The sequence below is a fragment of the Astatotilapia calliptera genome, chromosome 5 (genome assembly GCF_900246225.1).
Source record: "Astatotilapia calliptera chromosome 5, fAstCal1.2, whole genome shotgun sequence".
Classification (NCBI taxonomy): Eukaryota; Metazoa; Chordata; class Actinopteri; order Cichliformes; family Cichlidae; genus Astatotilapia; species Astatotilapia calliptera.
The window spans coordinates 5,220,795-5,239,187 of NC_039306.1; the positions used below are offsets into that span (position 1 = coordinate 5,220,795).

Genomic DNA, 18,393 nt, shown 5'->3' on the forward strand with positions numbered 1-18,393 from the left:
CCCTGTATCCTCTCTTAGTTACGTTGGCTGCTCGGGGTTTCCCATGATCCATTGAGTGTTTCTTCTTCAATCACCTCTTTTCACTCACTATGTGTTTAATAATAATTAGTTATTAATAATCTCTGGCTCTCTTCCAGACGGTGTCTTTTGTCCTGTCTCCTTCCTCTCACCTTCTCACAGCAGATGGTCGCCCCTCCCCAAGCCTGGTTCTGCTGGTCATTTCTTCCTGTTAAAAGGGAGTTTTTCCTTCCCGCTGTTGCCTAGTGGTTCATAGAGGGTCCTGTGATTTTTGGGGTATCTTTCAATGTAAAGCACCTTAAGGTGACTCCTGTTGTAAATCCATCCATTCGCTTCCCCTTGTCCTTTTCAAGGCCGCGGGGGGCGCTGGAGCCTATCCCAGCTATCATAAGGCGAGAGGTGGGGTACACCCTGGACAAGTCGCCAGTCTGTTGCAGGGCTAACACACAGGGGCAGACAACCATTCGCGCTCACACTCACACTCACACCAATGGACAATTTGGATTAATCAATTAACCTATCCCCACAAACTGCATGTCTTTGGACGGTGGGAGGAAGCCGGAGTAACCGGAGGGAACCCACGCAAACACAGGGAGAACATGCAAACTCCACACAGAAAGACCCCAGAATGATGAACTCAGGGCCTTCTTGCTGTGCGGCAACAGTGCTAACCACCATGCCACCGTGCTGCCCCTGTTGTAAATCGGTGCTATATAAATGAATAGGACAGAGAAGCCTTTGGTATGAGAGCTGAAATGTCTTCACGGACCAAAAAGGAAGTCTAGTTTGGCTCCAATCTAGTCTAGTTAGCCTTCACATGAAGGCTAACCTTAAAAATGACAACAGAGACGGGATTATCCAGAATGCTGGAGAAACTAGATATACAAAGACACACAACGTCAACAAATTTGGGATTAACCCTTTAAAGCCTAAACCATTAAATAATCACCATAAAATTCAATTTCTTTGAAAATTTAGTGTTTATTGAAATTGTCCAAGCGCTCCAGCGCCCCCCGTGACCCTGAAAAGGATAAGCAGAAGCGAATGGATGTGTAGCCGGATGGGCTATTTGCTTACATTTGCTTACAGTTTGTTGCTTTAAAATGTATTGTGCTATTTATTGATGTTTTTCAGGTGGGGGAAAAAATCACACTGATGATGTAGCGCTCTTAAAAACTCAAATATCTGAAATATGATACACTGGGCATTAAAGGGTTCAGATGCAAAACATACACAACAAAAACCTGGGATTGTAACATCGTGTTTGTTAGACATGAACAAAATGTCCACTTCACATGAAAACAAGAAGCCGTGGTCAGACGGCAGGGAGAGAGACTGCTGACAGGACCTGATTTGTGTTGCTGTCAAAACACAAAGGTTAATGAATTTGGGAATGTAAACCAACCAAAGAGAAAAGATAGTATTACATGCACGACTGCAGAGGGCAAATAGACACAGAACAAGCACACAATTTCACATATTATAGGCTTTTCAATACCTTAGAATGGTTCTCCACGTTCTGTGTCTATTTGCCCTCTGCAGTCGTGCATGTGCTCCTTTATGTTCTGCTCAAACAGGACAAGAGGGAGATCAAAAAGCAATCGGCGGTGAAATGTAGAGACACAGGACGAGGGAGCCTGAGGGTCAGCGTGAAGCGGGGTCGGAGAAGTTGGGCTTATTGACAGGTTTGTATGAGATGTGTTACTGCAGTCACCCTCGGGGATGCAGCTCACTATAGAACAAGTAAGGCAGAAACCAACTGGAGAGATTAACCTCTGTGTGTCGATGAAAGTGAATGAAAGATGGACTCGAGGGAATAACAGAAACACACTTGAGTGACTTGCGGATCGGTACCGTTTTTACAGTCTTTTGATTGCACTCTCAGTCAGCTGCTTACATTAAATGATGTTTAAATCGATAAATCAACGTTTTTTACGTTATTTTTGCACTGCCTTGACTGCTTTGGTCACTGTCACATTTAAAATCTGATCGGATGACACCCAAAGAGTCATGAAGAGCAGATTATCTGAATCATCTTAAATCCTGCCCAATCACAGCTATTTTTTTTACTTTAAGAACTTTGATTTAAAGCCACTTTTTAGGACTCAGAGACAGCTTGTATACTGGATTATTATGTTTGAATAAACAAACCTTTGGTTTTATATATTTCAGTTGCTTACTGACAGAAAATACCACAAAAACACTAAACAAGTGTTAGATTAGACAGTTGTGCACGGTAATTTTTTGCAAATGTTACTGAATTTTTCGAGGCTAGCATCAACTGGAAATTAGTAGATATTTAACATATCAAAAATGTTCATTCCTACTAGACTCTACTTGTGTAGCTTAGCATAATTCACAACAATCCTTATTCAATTTCGGCAGGCCCGAAATTCATCCTCTGTTTGAAACAAGATGCTTTAGCTCCACCTTAAACCAACTTTCTCCTCATTGGCTGACCTTTGCAAACAGAAGGTTTAAATAGCAGAGGGGTGGGGCTGGTGTGTTCCCATCCACAGATGGCCATATTAAGCATGGCCGCTCTCACTGACATGATACAGATCCAAGGGTAGAAAACTAAATTTAGAGCAGTCTGAACTCTGGGCTATTTGGAGCTTTCTTGAATTTGCGATTGTTTTTTAAAAATATTTAAGCTGCCACTTATCTCTATAAGAAGGTGAAAGTGGCTGAGATCGGACTGAAGATTGAAGCAGTCCACAGCTTTACTGACCTAAAGTCTAAACATAGCTCAGTCATTGGCCTGGTGTCGCAGAACAATCATAGCTCTCGAAAGACAAAACACCTTTTGTAGCCCGGCCTCAGTATTTGTGCGATGTCTCGCACATCAGCGCAGAAATCAATAGTAACACCCATTCTCCTGCTGTGTGTTGTGCATTTTTGTGTGTTCCTGTATGTGCGTGACTCCTGTGGCTGAGCTCATGATAAGTGCTGGAGTATTTTTTTTTTTTTGCTCCTGCACTTGATTGTGCTGCTGACAATAGCAGTTAATGACAGCCCAGAGTGGCTGCACGGTTCGACTGCTGGGGGAGGGGAGGACACGGAGGGGAAAAACCCATTTTCAAAAGCATACATGGTTTTTGTTCCTAAACCTGTATGCAACATGGCCAGCGGTTGCCTCTATTAGACTGCAAGCACTCTCCACGAGCACGGCGAGTTTCAATTAAATCAAAGCTGTTTGAAGGCCTGCCGACATCACAGGGGCTGAACAAAAAGCTTTCAGCAGGTTGTGAATGTAGTCAATTGCAAACAAGATGTGCATTTCAATGACTCATTCAGAGTGGATGGGAGAGGAAATGGAGGGGTTACGCTAATAAAAACACTGGGATGCATTAGAATAAACAAAGCATCGCTGCTAATTTAAAAATAAGGGATTCCCTGTATCACTCACCTGAATTTGTTTTATCTAATCTTTTGATCCAGTCTCTTGTTAAAAGAAATATAGCAATTTACGCTATCAGAAGAAGCACTTGGCATATTTTTTTTTTAAAACATAAAGGTTAGCAAATGCAAATAACTTCAGGACAAAAGAAATAACAAAATATTCCAGTGGGGTTTTTTTGTTCGTTTTTTTTGCTTATGGATACAAAACCTACAATTCATGTTTTTCTTCTGTACAATCTTAGCTGATTTTAAGATGCTTCTGTACTGAATAAACTATGGTTACATTAATTACTAGAAGAGATCACATCCTCTGTTAGATGGACAGTGTTTCTTGAATGGCAGATGGAGTAAAGTTAGCTTTTTGCCTGCGACTACGGTTTAGTGAAAGGCCTAGCAGCAGCTCTTGAGCTCGGCAAAGCCCTGGGTACTAATGAGAGGCTTGAAAACTGAAAAAGGTGGAAGGTAGGGTACAAAAATGAGAAAGAAAACCTATGTCTCAGGAAGTCAAATCTAGTCATGGAACCAGAAGAAGGTATATGGGTTGTGAAAATCTGATTGAAGTACACCTTGAATAAACATTTTGAGTCCATCTGGGTCCAACGACTTTTTAGCGATAATGTTTAACTAAAATAACATACGGTACATGACTTTAGAGAATGTTAATCAAAAATAGCATTATTGGGAAGAAAATATTATCTGCTGACAAAAAAAAAGTCTTTGTCTGACTAGACGGTCACAATGATTTGTCAGCTACAGCCTTACTTGTGCTTTTTTGTGTGTGTAACATATTTTGATAACGAAATCAAAATCTGAAAAGTACTCTTATGATCTCTGTACCCACAGTTAAACAAGTGACCTGGTGATGCTGTCTGTGTGATAAACAGGAATCTGTAGTTAGCATATCTTAGCTTAGTTTAGCATAAATATTGACATCAGAGAAACTATCAAAAGCTTCCTGCGCATACTTGATAAGGGAACCTATGAGCAAACTATCTGTTAATTTACAGCTGGTTTAAAAGTAGCGTGTACTCTATGCTGTCACAAGTGACTTCACAGCTGCTGGCACGACTGTGTTGCACTTTCCCGCCATTTCAGTGACGATTATACAGCGGGAGATGCTAACAGTTTTTAAAGATGAGGCTTTCAAGAGAAAACTCGGAGATGTCCTGTGACATGATAGTTGTCGCCACTCAGTTAGAACTTCCACATCAGTGCTGGTGTGAGTTTGTGTTGTTTGTTTGTTTGTGTGGGGTTTTTGCAGTTTCTTTAGAAAGTCTCTTCTTTTCACATCATTGCAGCATCTCCCTCTGTATAATTTGGAAATATCTGAACTTGTGTTCTTCTGGCAGACGGTACAGAAGCCTGCAGACCAGGACCAACCGACATAGGAACAGTTTCTTTCCCCTCGCCATCTCCCTTCTAAGAACCAAATTCCTTGTATGTGTCTGCACATATACTTGGCCAATAAACACGATTCCGATTCTGATATATGATTAAAATGGAAGAAAACTTTTTGTACAATTGCATCTTCTACCCAGCAACCCCACCTAAGCCACCTTAGCCAGGTTACAAGCTGAACCAAATCAAAGCCTGGCTAGCACCAGGAGTAGTGACATCACTTTTGCTGTGTGCTGCTGTTGGTGAAGGTAGCATCGGGTATAAACAGGCCTTTGTGGGACTGTGGTGATGATACAGTCACCACACACAATAACCAACTATAATCTATGCCTTAACATTCAGGTATTGGCTATTTGGAGGAATTTCTGTTATAGCGAGTAATCATTTATGGAAGAAGGTATGTTTTAAAATTCTAATTAAAAAAATAAAGACTGTCTCCAGCCAATAAATTTAATTTAATTTCTGTTTTCTTCTCCATATAAAGTGTTGAACCTGCACACGACCAAAGCTTGCTCAGATATGATTTGTATTTTTATATGCCAATATTTGTTTAGATTGGTTCACACCTAAAGTTCACTGAGTACATAACTAAGTAACAAAGTTTAGAGGGTTGGTTGGACATTCAGACTGTGTTTAAATAGTGTTTATGCTAAGGTAGCCATGCTATAGTTCATATTTAATGTATGTTTATATAATAATGTGACGATTTCAATAAAAAGCCAACATAAAGTGTCTTAGTAAACCACCAGAACAGCTATAATTATTTACGTTTCTACAAATCAAAGGAAGAAGTGAACACCAATCTTGCTACAGATGTTCCCTGATTTGGTCTTTTGGTGATGATGGTTGAGACGACTAATACGCTTATCAATAAGTGTTTAGCTGAGTTGAGATCTGGTGATACGCTTCACATATTTTTTACTCATCAAACCATTCAGTGACCACTTTTTTATATAAACAGAGACCATGGGATAAAAATGATCATTTAGAATAACTATTGATTGTGAGTGAATCTTTCCTCCAGTAAGACAAGTGGACACCAGCTGTATCCCTCCAAGCCACCAGATCCCATCTCTGACATCAGAAGGTGAGACTCTTAAACCAGATACCCTGTTTTTCTATAAGGTGGCTACATGAAGCCATGTACATTATAAGTGCTTTAAAAGATGAACAGAAAGCTTGACATGCACTGAGCTTATCAGGCTCTCACTCAGGGAGTGTGTTGTGCTTCAGTATGAAACACGTGTGAGCCTTTCAGCTCTCTCAGTCAAAGTGCAGCCTGATTCAAGCGTGGGAATCCCTGTGAGAGCGACAAGACGTCGCTGCTTTCATGGCATAAAACTTTAATGAGAACAAAACTGTTACACATCCGTTAAGCAGCCACTGAGGTCTGCTCCTTTATTGACTTGACTCTGGGTGACAAGACCACACACACACACACTGTTAGACAACAAACACACACGAGTAGGAGTTCTAACTGTGTTGGAGGTTGGAGATTAGGTGAGATAGATATTTATGGTTCTTGCTGTGCTATTCACCTTCATACAAACATTATGTCTGACAAAAATGGAAATGAATGGCTAGAATCATTTTTAACTGATTAATGGAGCATTTTAAAATAATAATTAGCTCTGTTAATAGACTACTCATGTATTTTACCCGAGGGCAAAATACATGATCTCAAGTGTCAGATATACACCAGATACCCTACATCATTTGAGCTGAGAGAAAAACACGCATGCCCAGGTCAGAACTGTGTCTGGTGATGGCTGAGATTTTTTTTTTTTTTTTTTTTTTTTTATGCTGGCAGTGTGTGAAAAATCGATGGTATAGCTTTGTGCCAGCCCCGGGCCGTGCAGGTCCCAGCGGATTGGCTCCGTTTATTGTGCTCAAAAAAAGGCAATTACAATGTTAATGTGTCACAGCAGGAGAGTGAACCCGAGCCGATCCAGCAAGGGGGACGTCAGAAGGTGATGGAGAGAGCGGAGTCACTGTGGGTTAACAGCAAAACAGCGTCTGGGGAGCATTTTATATCAAATACACAAGCAGGAGGAGAAGGAGTACACTCACCAATGCTTTCAGTTTATATTAATGATATAATATAATATAATATAATATAATATAATATAATATAATATAATATAATATAATATAATATAATATAATAGATAGATAGATAGATAGATAGATAGATAGATAGATAGATAGATAGATAGATAGATAGATAGATAGATAGATAGATAGATAGATAGATAGATAGATAGATAGATAGATAGATAGATAGATAGATAGATAGATAGATAGATAGATAGATAGATAGATAGAGTAGAAGAATTCCTCTTGCTATTTGTCATTGTTGTCGTGCAGACAGAAGCCACCAAGCAGGACTAATACAAACCCATCAATGTGGAAGTCTCACGGGAGCCCATAATAAGCCATTAAACAGGCGCATTAGGAGTAATGAAAAGGCTCTTAGTGGTTTACCACTGCAGGCCACCTGGATTACTCTTCGTGGAAGTGGGCGGCGGCTGTGGTTGTCTAACGGCTCGGCTGCAGCACAGTGAGGTCAGAAAAAATATGATAATGTGAGCTCTACTCTGCATATCTATACAAGCTTTAAATGCTTGATTTGTAATTAAAATGTTTAAACTAGGGAAATTACGCACAGACGACGTGGCTGATACGGCAAAATTACGCATTCATATGAACACATTTTGACGAGGACCTCCTCCTACAGAAGGCACCGGTAGCCCACTTTGAGGGACACCTGTCTCAGCTGTGCTGACTGCTGGTGTCAGTTTGACTTAAGTGTTTTTTTGTAATGCGAGGTTTAAGCGGTAATACCCATAAAGTTAATCTCACGCTTTTTTCTGGCCTAATCTAAAGTTTAGATTTCAGGTATAACTTATAATAAAGTTCCCTGAACCCAAATCCTGCAGGAATATATATAAAAAAGACAAAAACACTCGGCTGAAAGTGATGCGTGGTTCACGTGGCACAGAGAAATATTCTTTTCTCTCTGCTTTCCAAACGATTCACAGCAGACAACACACAATCCAGTCGATAGCACAGGCAGAGCGCTACCTGTGATTGTGATGCAAATGTTAATGGACTCTGAGGTCCTCTGATTAGCCTGATGTGGGCTAATTTCCCTGCTCTAATCCCCAGAGAGCGAAGAGTGCCATTTCACCGTCCCTTATTAATTGAGGAGTGTTGGGGTGGTATTTTCTGCCTCGCTGAGCAGGCGCAGCAGCCGGACAGTCGTGGGTTAAATGGAAGGTAATATGGCACAGGATCCAGAAATCTTAACCAAAAACCCCCACATTAAAACGGCCGCATGTGCGCGTTTTGTTGGCATCGCTGTCTCGTGTCGGCTCGGCTTGGTTCGTGCGCCAAACACACAAACACACAAATAGTGGCACAGTGCCATATCTTTCTATTGTTTCATTGAAAACATTCATGGCTGAACTGCAGACGCTGCAAAAGCAAAAGTTGACTATAATTGTATTCAGCGATGCCATGGTAACATAAAACCACTGTTAATCTTTGACACTGCACCGGCGTAAAGACGTCAGAAGCCCAACATTAGCCTAAGTATAATTTTCCTTTTGATCCAATAGTCTGGTTTATGGTGGCCAACAAAAGCAAACTGCCGCCCCGGTTTATTCGGTTATTTATTTGTTCGGCCTTGTTCTCGGAATGATCTTTCTGAGAGAAAATGTTTCCTGCAATTGAAAATTATTTTATGAATCGAGAAATGGGGAGGGGCGGGGTGGGTGGGGGCCTTGTGCCAGCTCACCCATGTGTGTAATGCGAAATTTTTAAAGAAAAAAAAATGTAGGGCCGGGAGGGGGCTGAGACACTGAGGAGAGAGATGGGAGGGAGGGAAAGCTGTGCATGCGGTGGGGGTGCGTGGGCTGAAATACTGAAATAAAATGAATCTGAGGACAAACTGAGATCACGATGCAATTTTGGATTCTTCCACCACAAAAAAGGCCGAATGGCAACGTAGATGACTCGAACATGTGAGTCAACATACAAAAGCAGCGCAAACTAGACAAAGAGCTTTGATCGGCCATATCTGTGTCGACAGAGATGTGGATCCTCCTGGGACGTGGCACCCTGACCCTCTGACGACTCTCGGGATGGGTGATAAACTGGGGGGTGGGGGGGGGGGGGGGGGGATCACTTTCTTGCAAGGATATCACAGCAGCGTGCTCGGATACAAACACAACGAATACTAGCTCATTCTGCCAGTTTATCATTTTATTATTATTAATAATAACAATAATAACAATAATAACAATAATAACAACAACAACAACAACAACAATAATAATAATAATAATAATAATAATAATAATAATAATAATAATAACAATAATAATAATGTGACATGACAGAAAAAGGGCTCTTATTTGTTTGAAAGTTGTTTGTTATCCTTGTGCACGATTTTGCGTCCCCATGCATGTGTGGGACTCATCACATGACCATAAAACCAAACTTTTACTGCAGAGTCAGACCAAATATCCACAAATGTATTATTATTATTATTATTATTATTATTATTATTATTATTATTATTATTATTATTATTATTATGTGTACAGCAGGTCGTGAGGAGGTCTGCAGCCGCTGTAACCTGCTGGCTGGTGGTGTCACGGCTGCTCTTTTCATCTCGCAGCACACTTCATCAGACAGTGCGGAGCGCAGATCAGAGGAGGGCTGCAGCCCGCTGATAACAGCCTCTGTCATTAACTCCTTCATTCAGGCCAAGGGAAAGCGGCCATTTTCGTTCCCACAGCTGGAAGTTTAAAGGGAAAAAAGGCACACAAAGGCGCGTTTGCCTCGTATTTTCTGATTCAAACGCACTGATTTAAGCTTTTAATGCTGATGCACAGGCCCGATAAAGAGCAGGCCTGCACTCCAGTCTGAGCCAGTCAGCGCGATCGTCGTGATGCAGTTTGGCTCCGGGGTGGATTTGGCTTGACACCGTTCAATTCTGCTACAGAGAGAAGAAAAATACATCTTTCTAGCTATTTTGCTAAAAGGTTTACATCACGCGTTTCATTTGAAGCAAAATGGTTAATTATAGTTTAATATAATGGCTCTTAATAGTTATGGAGTGTTAAAAAATACTGGGAAAAAACAGTTTGATATTGTCTGATTTTGTGGTTGCTGTTTGCTGATGGCCAACTGGAGATGAGTCAGCTGTATTTCTAGGGAGATGCATTTCTGGTCTTATCGGGTTACAAGCTATTGAAGAACCCAACGTGAAAGCTTTTAATAGGCCGCATTATTTATTCTCAGGTCCAAGTAAATGCTCTCCCAATGGAACTCACACAGACAGCAATGCAGCACACTGTCTGTTAGTTCAGGCTTCTTTTTTGCTTTTTTCTCGTACCGAGCAAGGCCCCGGCTTTGTGTTACGGCGATGAACTCTGATACTGCAGCCTGGGGAAACACTGAGCATGGTGTGCACATCGCACAAAGTGCTAGTGACAAGGCAATGTCAACAAACCGTTTACAGCAATTTGAGCCTTTGTTACCGCCTCACTTAACCTACATTTACAAAAACAAATAAAAGCCGAAGGATTTCAAGCATTTTTTGTAAAGATGAGGAGAACTCAGATCAGCCAAAAGTTAAAATAAGGATATTTATTAATTCTACTTACGGTATGTTTAGAAGATAGTTTGTTGGCACCCAAATAAAATATCAGACCCAATCATCTGGGTTTAATTCAGGCTGACATATCACTAATCCCCTGTCACGTTTTTTATGTTCAAACTACGTATTTTATTTTCTTAATGAATAAATCTCGCAGCGAAATATAGTTTTCTTAAAGGGAGCATCGCCACGGGTCAGACTGTAACATCACAGATGCAAAATCATGAATGAGTGAATGTGAGTGAATGAATGAGTATGCTGAATGAAGGCTTCAGCCTGCAATAGAGCCACTAAATGAGCTGCGGGTTTCAAAGACAAGCTCAAATTCTACGTCTTACCACCTTTTAGCAAAGACAAAACGCGCGAGATCACATCCCCTGATCAATTAATCAACCCCAAAGCGATGTTTGAAACCCCGATCCAGGTAATCCCAGAAACAATTAAGTTAACTATTACGCTGCTCCGCGTCCTCTTCTTCTTAAAAAGAAATGACATTTGATAAAAGAAGAAATAATTACACCTTTTATTCCTACATCATACAATCTGGTCCGGAGAGCTTGGGGTTTCGTCAAATTTCAGCTTCCTTTTATATGGGTAAAGTTATGCAAGGTTTGAGGCCCCCGGAATGCCATTGGTTGTTGGGATGAGGTATTATAGATTATGGGTTGGGGGTGGTGGGGGTACTGCAAGCACCTCCCCTAGAAATGCAGCAAATCTCTCCCGTTTTCTCCTGGTGGGGCACTGGGAGGGCTGGAGACGTGCTTTGCATTGGCAGGCTGGTGAGGACACGTGTCTCCTCCCTGCCTCCCCCCCGGGCTCCACGGTACCGCATTGGCATCAGTAAAGGCACCTGAAAGACGAGAAGTAACTCCTGGAAGCGCTGCCTGCCACCTTATAACCCAAAAGAAAGCGATCTTACAGGCCTGCAAGAACCTGTGGCTCGCCTTTTGTCGTGCGTAAAGCTTTTGCGCACGCCGCTGAACTGCCTCAGAGACTGAGAAGGTGCGCTACGCGTCGAGCATCAGAGCGCAGTGCCAAGATGCAGAAACGGAGCAGCGACGTCTGAAGGTGACATGAACCTGGGGATAACGACAGGCTGCAGACGAGCAGTGACTAAAAAGTGGAGATAGCAACTGAAAACCGACGGTGTCTTCAACCAACATTTGCGCTTTCCTTCGTGGCTTTATCTAATGCAGAGAATCAAGAGCTGCAATCCAAAGTAGCCTCATTTTTTTTACTGACTGGAGGAGACAAACACTAATTAAGCTGCAGACAGTTCGGAATCCGGAGAGGTTCGAAAAATGGCGACGTTAATCAGAAGCAAGCTTTCCAATAAACTGACAAATGCAGCCACGGCTGTGTCCAACAAATCCCAGGCAAAGGTGAGCGGGATGTTCGCCAGGATGGGGTTTCAGGCCGCCACCGACGAAGAGGCTCTGGGTTTCGCCGCCTGCGATGACCTGGACTACGACCACCGGCAAGGCATGCAGATGGACATTTTAACATCCGATGAAATGGGGGGAGAGGGGAGCGGAGATGGAGGCGCACTGGATGGGGACAGCCACTACCAGAGGGACGGCACCGGTCCACCGCACTCTGCCTCAAAGGACGGAGATCCGACGAACGAGTTGACCGAAGTCAGACCAAAAATCACCGCTTGGGAGGCGGGCTGGAACGTCACGAACGCAATCCAGGTAAAAACGCACCCCCTCCACGGATTGTTCTGGGTTCCAAATGGTTGAGCCGCTTCCGAAGCATCCGAGAAATTCGAGATAAATAAATATCTACGAACACATCAAAATAATTATACACAAAGAAAAAAAATCAGCAGGCTTTTCCCTTTGAAGCAACTTTGTGAAGTGGCTGGTTTTTAAATTAAAGTCTGGCAAATATCCACTTTCTTTAAACCTTTTAAGTGCGTTCTCATGATCTCTGATCACAACAGTGCAGAGATTTTTTAGACGTTTATGCGCTATAAAGGGGGGGGATAGTTGATGCCCTGGCCCCCTCCTTTTCTCGACATGCACATTCTTTGTCTGGAGTAATGTGCTGTGTAGCTGATGCACGTCCCCGATAAATGCTCTCACAATACTCCGCGTGGGAATAAATAAGTGGATGGAGGAATTTTTGTGTAGACTCTAGAATAAAAAGAAAACCAAAACCTGCATTTTAAAAATGTTTTATAATTTTGTTTATATTAAAATCTAAATCCAGCTAAGTTAAAAGTAAGAATAACACTGTAGTTATGCAGGAAAATTGGTTTTATGATCAAGTCCAAGTGACATTTTAGACTAAAACCATAAAGACGCGGCTGAAAAATATGAAATTTCAAATTACAGAGATCAGTGTGTGTGCAAAAAGCTGCATTTCGAAAAAGTATTTATTTTTTATTTTATCTTTTCATGTGGGGAAAAAAATCACCACTTTAAAGTGGAGCATTTACTCGAGAGAGCCTGTGTGTACGCGTGCGCGCGTGTGTGTGGAGGCTATGCGACAAAAATCCCTCTAGACGCAATCCTTTTTATGCTTTATCGGGGCTGTGGTCGCGGCAGTCACCCTGACGTCAGAGTGTGTCTCCTCCAGCTCGTGATGACGTCAGAAGCGGGCAGATGCGCTCAAAGCCAAGTGGAAAACCCACAACATGAAAAGGGGAGTGAGATTCACTGAAGGGTCGGGCAGAGCAGCCTCAAAGCACACATTAAAACATCATCTAGTTACACGAATAAAAAATACTATGATAAGAAAAATAATTAATGATTAAATTAATACTTTTCATTTAACAACTTAATATAGCGCACAGCCTAATATTAGCGATGCTTTATTTGTCTGTGTTTGTAGGGGATGTTCGTTCTGGGCCTGCCCTACGCCATCCTGCACGGAGGATACCTCGGACTCTTTCTCATTATTTTCGCCGCTGTGGTGTGCTGCTACACGGGGAAAATCCTCATTGCCTGCCTGTACGAGGAGGACGAAGACGGACAGCTCGTCCGTGTGAGGGATTCTTATGTGGACATTGCCAACGCTTGCTGCGCGCCCAGATTCCCGTCTCTAGGTGGCCATATCGTGAATGTAGCCCAAATCATAGAGCTAGTGATGACTTGCATCCTGTACGTGGTGGTCAGCGGTAATCTCATGTACAACAGCTTCCCCAACATGCCAATTTCCCAGAAGTCCTGGGCCATCATCGCCACCGCTGCTCTCCTCCCCTGCGCCTTTCTCAAGAACCTGAAAGCCGTCTCCAAGTTCAGCTTGCTTTGCACGTTAGCCCACTTTGTCATTAACGTCCTCGTTATAGCGTACTGCCTCTCCAGAGCGAGGGACTGGGCCTGGGACAAGGTGAAGTTTTACATCGATGTCAAGAAATTCCCCATCTCCATTGGGATTATTGTGTTCAGCTACACCTCGCAGATCTTCCTGCCGTCTCTGGAGGGGAACATGCAGAAACCGAGCGAGTTTCACTGCATGATGAACTGGACTCACATCGCTGCCTGCATCCTCAAGGGTCTATTCGCCCTGGTGGCCTACCTGACCTGGGCTGATGAAACCAAGGAGGTCATCACAGACAACCTGCCCCCAACCATCCGAGCTGTCGTCAACCTCTTCCTCGTGTCCAAAGCTTTGCTGTCGTATCCGCTGCCGTTTTTCGCTGCTGTCGAGGTATTAGAGAAAACATTTTTCAACGAAGGGGGACGCGCCTACTTTCCAGATTGCTACGGAGGCGATGGACGCCTAAAGTCCTGGGGACTCACTCTCCGATGTAGCCTTGTTGTGTTCACCCTGCTCATGGCGATCTATGTGCCACATTTCGCCCTCCTCATGGGCCTCACCGGCAGCCTGACGGGCGCAGGCCTTTGCTTTCTGCTTCCCAGTCTCTTCCACCTCAAGCTTTTATGGAGAAAGCTGCTATGGCACCAGGTTTTCTTTGATGTCGCCATCTTTGTAATAGGAGGTATATGCAGCATATCTGGTTTCATCCACTCAATGGAGGGGCTCATAGAGGCTTTTAGATATAACATACAAGAATAATTGCAAGCCATTGCTGGAACTAGATGTTAACTGCAAGTCTCCATTTAGTGAAAAAAATAAAATAAAATAAAATAAAATTTAAAAAACACATGACTCCCTGGCGAGCGCAGTCCCTTCTGCTTAATTCATGCGTAAAAGTGCGCACAGAGCACACGCGGACATTTTCGCACTCATACAGTGCTTGCATCAGTCTACACACACACACACACACACACACACACACACACACACACACACACACACACACACACACACACACACACACACACACACACACACACACACACACAGTTGGTGGCAGTGAGGGAATCTAATGCATCCACGACACACTTTAGCCTACGGACAATACATGTTGTATAAATATGCCAACAAGAGTACATATACATATTTTCCAGTGGAGTGAACGTTTACAATATCGACCTTAAAACAAAATTGCAAAAAGGGCAGTTCGCCTTTTCGTCGCTCTTGTGGTGCTTCCCCACACGAGACTTCACTTCATGTAACGCTCGAGTTTGTGATGGACGGACTTGTTGTGATTTAATGATGTTTAAGATGTTTTAAAGGGATTAAAACACACGCGCGCGCACACACGCAACACCACTTCTTTTTTTTAGGTGATTCGCAATTTGACTGCGGGCTTTGAGTGTGGCATTAAACCCAAAATCGAACGCCTGTGCATCTAAAAGATAAAATAAGACAACGGCAATAAGAGATAGAAACACACGACGGCGTAAAGACGATAAAAAGTAATTGTGAAGTTTCCTGAGAAATACGCAAAAATTGACTTTCCCCGATTATTTAATATTCTGGCAATGCAAAATATCAGAGAGTACACAGCAGCTAAACAAACTATGCATTGAATGTATGATATTTTAGACACAAATACATTGAAACTGGGAAGTGGAAATTTAAGAATCCTTTAATTTTCGGTTCATCCTCGTGTAATAGTAACGCTTTGTTGATAGGCCTGGTTTGGTTTTTTCTTCGATATTTACTTTAATTCACTTTTCAATCGGCAATAACGTCCAGCCCCACAGATCTCAGCAACACGGGGAGTATTAAATGAAATAATACACACACATAAGAAATAGAACGAAAACACGCACATGCACGCACACACACGCGGCCTGTTCGTTTTTTATTTCTAATTAATTTTGAAAATCTCATGTCTCGGAAAAAAAAAATTCGGTGTCTGAAAATCTAAAAGAGAAAGATCGTTAAAGAGGAAAATGTGCATACAGACATTTTTCATTCTGTGCAATCCAATGGGTCCTGTGGAAATGTTATAAAACCGTATGTGTAGTGTGTTATTGTGGTTTCAAAAAGATGGAATGTATATCTCAAAGTCGTTATCATATATCGTGAAAATTAATATTAAAGAATAAAGAAATAAGTGAAATTATATTGTAAAAATGTGTGTGGTTTTATGTAAAACGAGAATCGGTCAGAACATGTATTTTTTTCTCTATAATAAAAGATAGAAAACGATGGTTAGTCGCATTCATATTTGTTAAATTCAAACTGAGGTTCAACGCGCAGAGTTAAGACTGCGCAGGCCCGTGACTTAGAAAAATAACCATATAATGTGTGTGCGAGTGAGTGAGAGGAGGGTATGTGGTCATACTACTACTACTACACAATCCGATTACCGTTTCAGCTCCACCCGTCATAGACCTGAGTCTGCAGAGACATCCACAGCGCGCACGTTTTCCACCAGGCCTCACATTCCTGCGTGTTCACATAAAATGTCGACAGATTTTCTGCTGCAGGCACTCATCAGGGCCTCATGGCCGACCTGTTTATCCACTCTGTTGATTTTATCCCGCCTCCTCTCAAGCTGTCAAGTTTCAACTTTACCAAGTGCGCCATACTAGTCAGTCAGGTATGGATTTTCCTTATAGCGCGGAACCCATCAAAATGAGTGCGCATTTAAAGGCGGGGTTACTGCAGAAAACAGGTTTTACAAAGCTCACTAGCTTGAATGTGATTTACGGCTCTCAAAAGGTGGAGATGCTTCACAGGTTTAACTGCAGACAAAAACAAAAATGAAAAAAAAAAGGCTTAGTTTGGTTTCAAGGTGTAATAGAAAACAAACAAAACTCCATCACGCATCAGTATTTTAAGTGAGCCACCCTAGAGAGCATGACATTATAGAACCAGAATTTACGGAATGTATGGGTTGAAAATATTAACGAAAACAACGAATTTTGTTACTAAAAATGAGTCTGATCGTCCCGTGATGATCTCAGTGACACATGGCAGGGGAGCCCCCTAGTGGACACAAACTGAAAATACTAGCTGGAAGCAGAGAGACTTATTGACTCCATTTCTTAAAATCTTTTCACAATAGCACGAGTTCTTTCGTGACCATTCCGGGACAAAACTACATTATTTTTACTGTAAACATTAAAAGACAGCAGGTCACAGTTGTTCTTGATGCTTTATTAAATACAACTTTGAAATAAGCTGTATAACCATGCTGAGGCACTCCATCCACAGCTGTGGCTCAGGAGGCAAATTATCTACAGATTCAGTCCCAGCTCTTACATTATGCTTGTCAGATGGTCTTTGGCCAAAAGTACAGTGGGGCAAAAAAGTATTTAGTCAGCCACCGATTGTGCAAGTTCCCCCACCTAAAATGATGACAGAGGTCAGTAATTTGCACCAGAGGTACACTTCAACTGTGAGAGACAGAATGTGAAAAAAAAAAATCCATGAATCCACATGGTAGGATTTGTATAGAATTTATTCGTAAATCAGGGTGGAAAATAAGTATTTGGTCAATAACAAAAATACAACTCAATACTTTGTAACATAACCTTTGTTGGCAATAACAGAGGTCAAACGTTTACTATAGGTCTTTACCAGGTTTGCACACACAGTAGCTGGTATTTTGGCCCATTCCTCCATGCAGATCTTCTCGAGAGCAGTGATGTTTTGGGGCTGTCGCCGAGCAACACGGACTTTCAACTCCCGCCACAGATTTTCTATGGGGTTGAGGTCTGGAGACTGGCTAGGCCACTCCAGGACTTTCAAATGCTTCTTACGGAGCCACTCCTTTGTTGCCCGGGCGGTGTGTTTTGGATCATTGTCATGTTGGAAGACCCAGCCTCGTTTCATCTTCAAAGTTCTCACTGATGGAAGGAGGTTTTGGCTCAAAATCTCACGATACATGGCCCCATTCATTCTGTCCTTAACACGGATCAGTCGTCCTGTCCCCTTGGCAGAAAAACAGCCCCATAGCATGATGTTTCCACCCCCATGCTTCACAGTAGGTATGGTGTTCATGGGATGCAACTCAGTATTCTTCTTCCTCCAAACACGACGAGTTGAGTTTATACCAAAAAGTTCTACTTTGGTTTCATCTGACCACATGACATTCTCCCAATCCTCTGCTGTATCATCCATGTGCTCTCTGGCAAACTTCAGACGGGCCTGGACATGCACTGGCTTCAGCAGCGGAACACGTCTGGCACTGCGGGATTTGATTCCCTGCCGTTGTAGTGTGTTACTGATGGTGACCTTTGTTACTTTGGTCCCAGCTCTCTGCAGGTCATTCACCAGGTCCCCCCGTGTGGTTCTGGGATCTTTGCTCACCGTTCTCATGATCATTTTGACCCCACGGGATGAGATCTTGCGTGGAGCCCCAGATGGAGGGAGATTATCAGTGGTCTTGTATGTCTTCCATTTTCTGATGATTGCTCCCACAGTTGATTTTTTCACACCAAGCTGCTTGCCTATTGTAGATTCACTCTTCCCAGTCTGGTGCAGGTCTACAATACTTTTCCTGGTGTCCTTCGAAAGCTCTTTGGTCTTGGCCATGGCGGAGTTTGGAGTCTGACTGTTTGAGGCTGTGGACAGGTGTCTTTTATACAGATGAT

General features: G+C 42.5%; 1 protein-coding gene across 1 annotated transcript; it reads left to right on the forward strand.

Moving 5' to 3' along the window:
- The first annotated feature begins 9,216 nt into the window (after positions 1-9,216).
- Positions 9,217-14,752, forward strand: slc32a1 (solute carrier family 32 member 1). The gene is made up of 2 exons (XM_026166832.1): positions 9,217-12,180; positions 13,325-14,752. Exons 1-2 carry the CDS (start codon positions 11,788-11,790, stop codon positions 14,510-14,512), a joined length of 1,581 nt encoding a protein of 526 aa, XP_026022617.1. The 5' UTR covers positions 9,217-11,787; the 3' UTR covers positions 14,513-14,752.
- Positions 14,753-18,393: the final 3,641 nt, after the last annotated feature.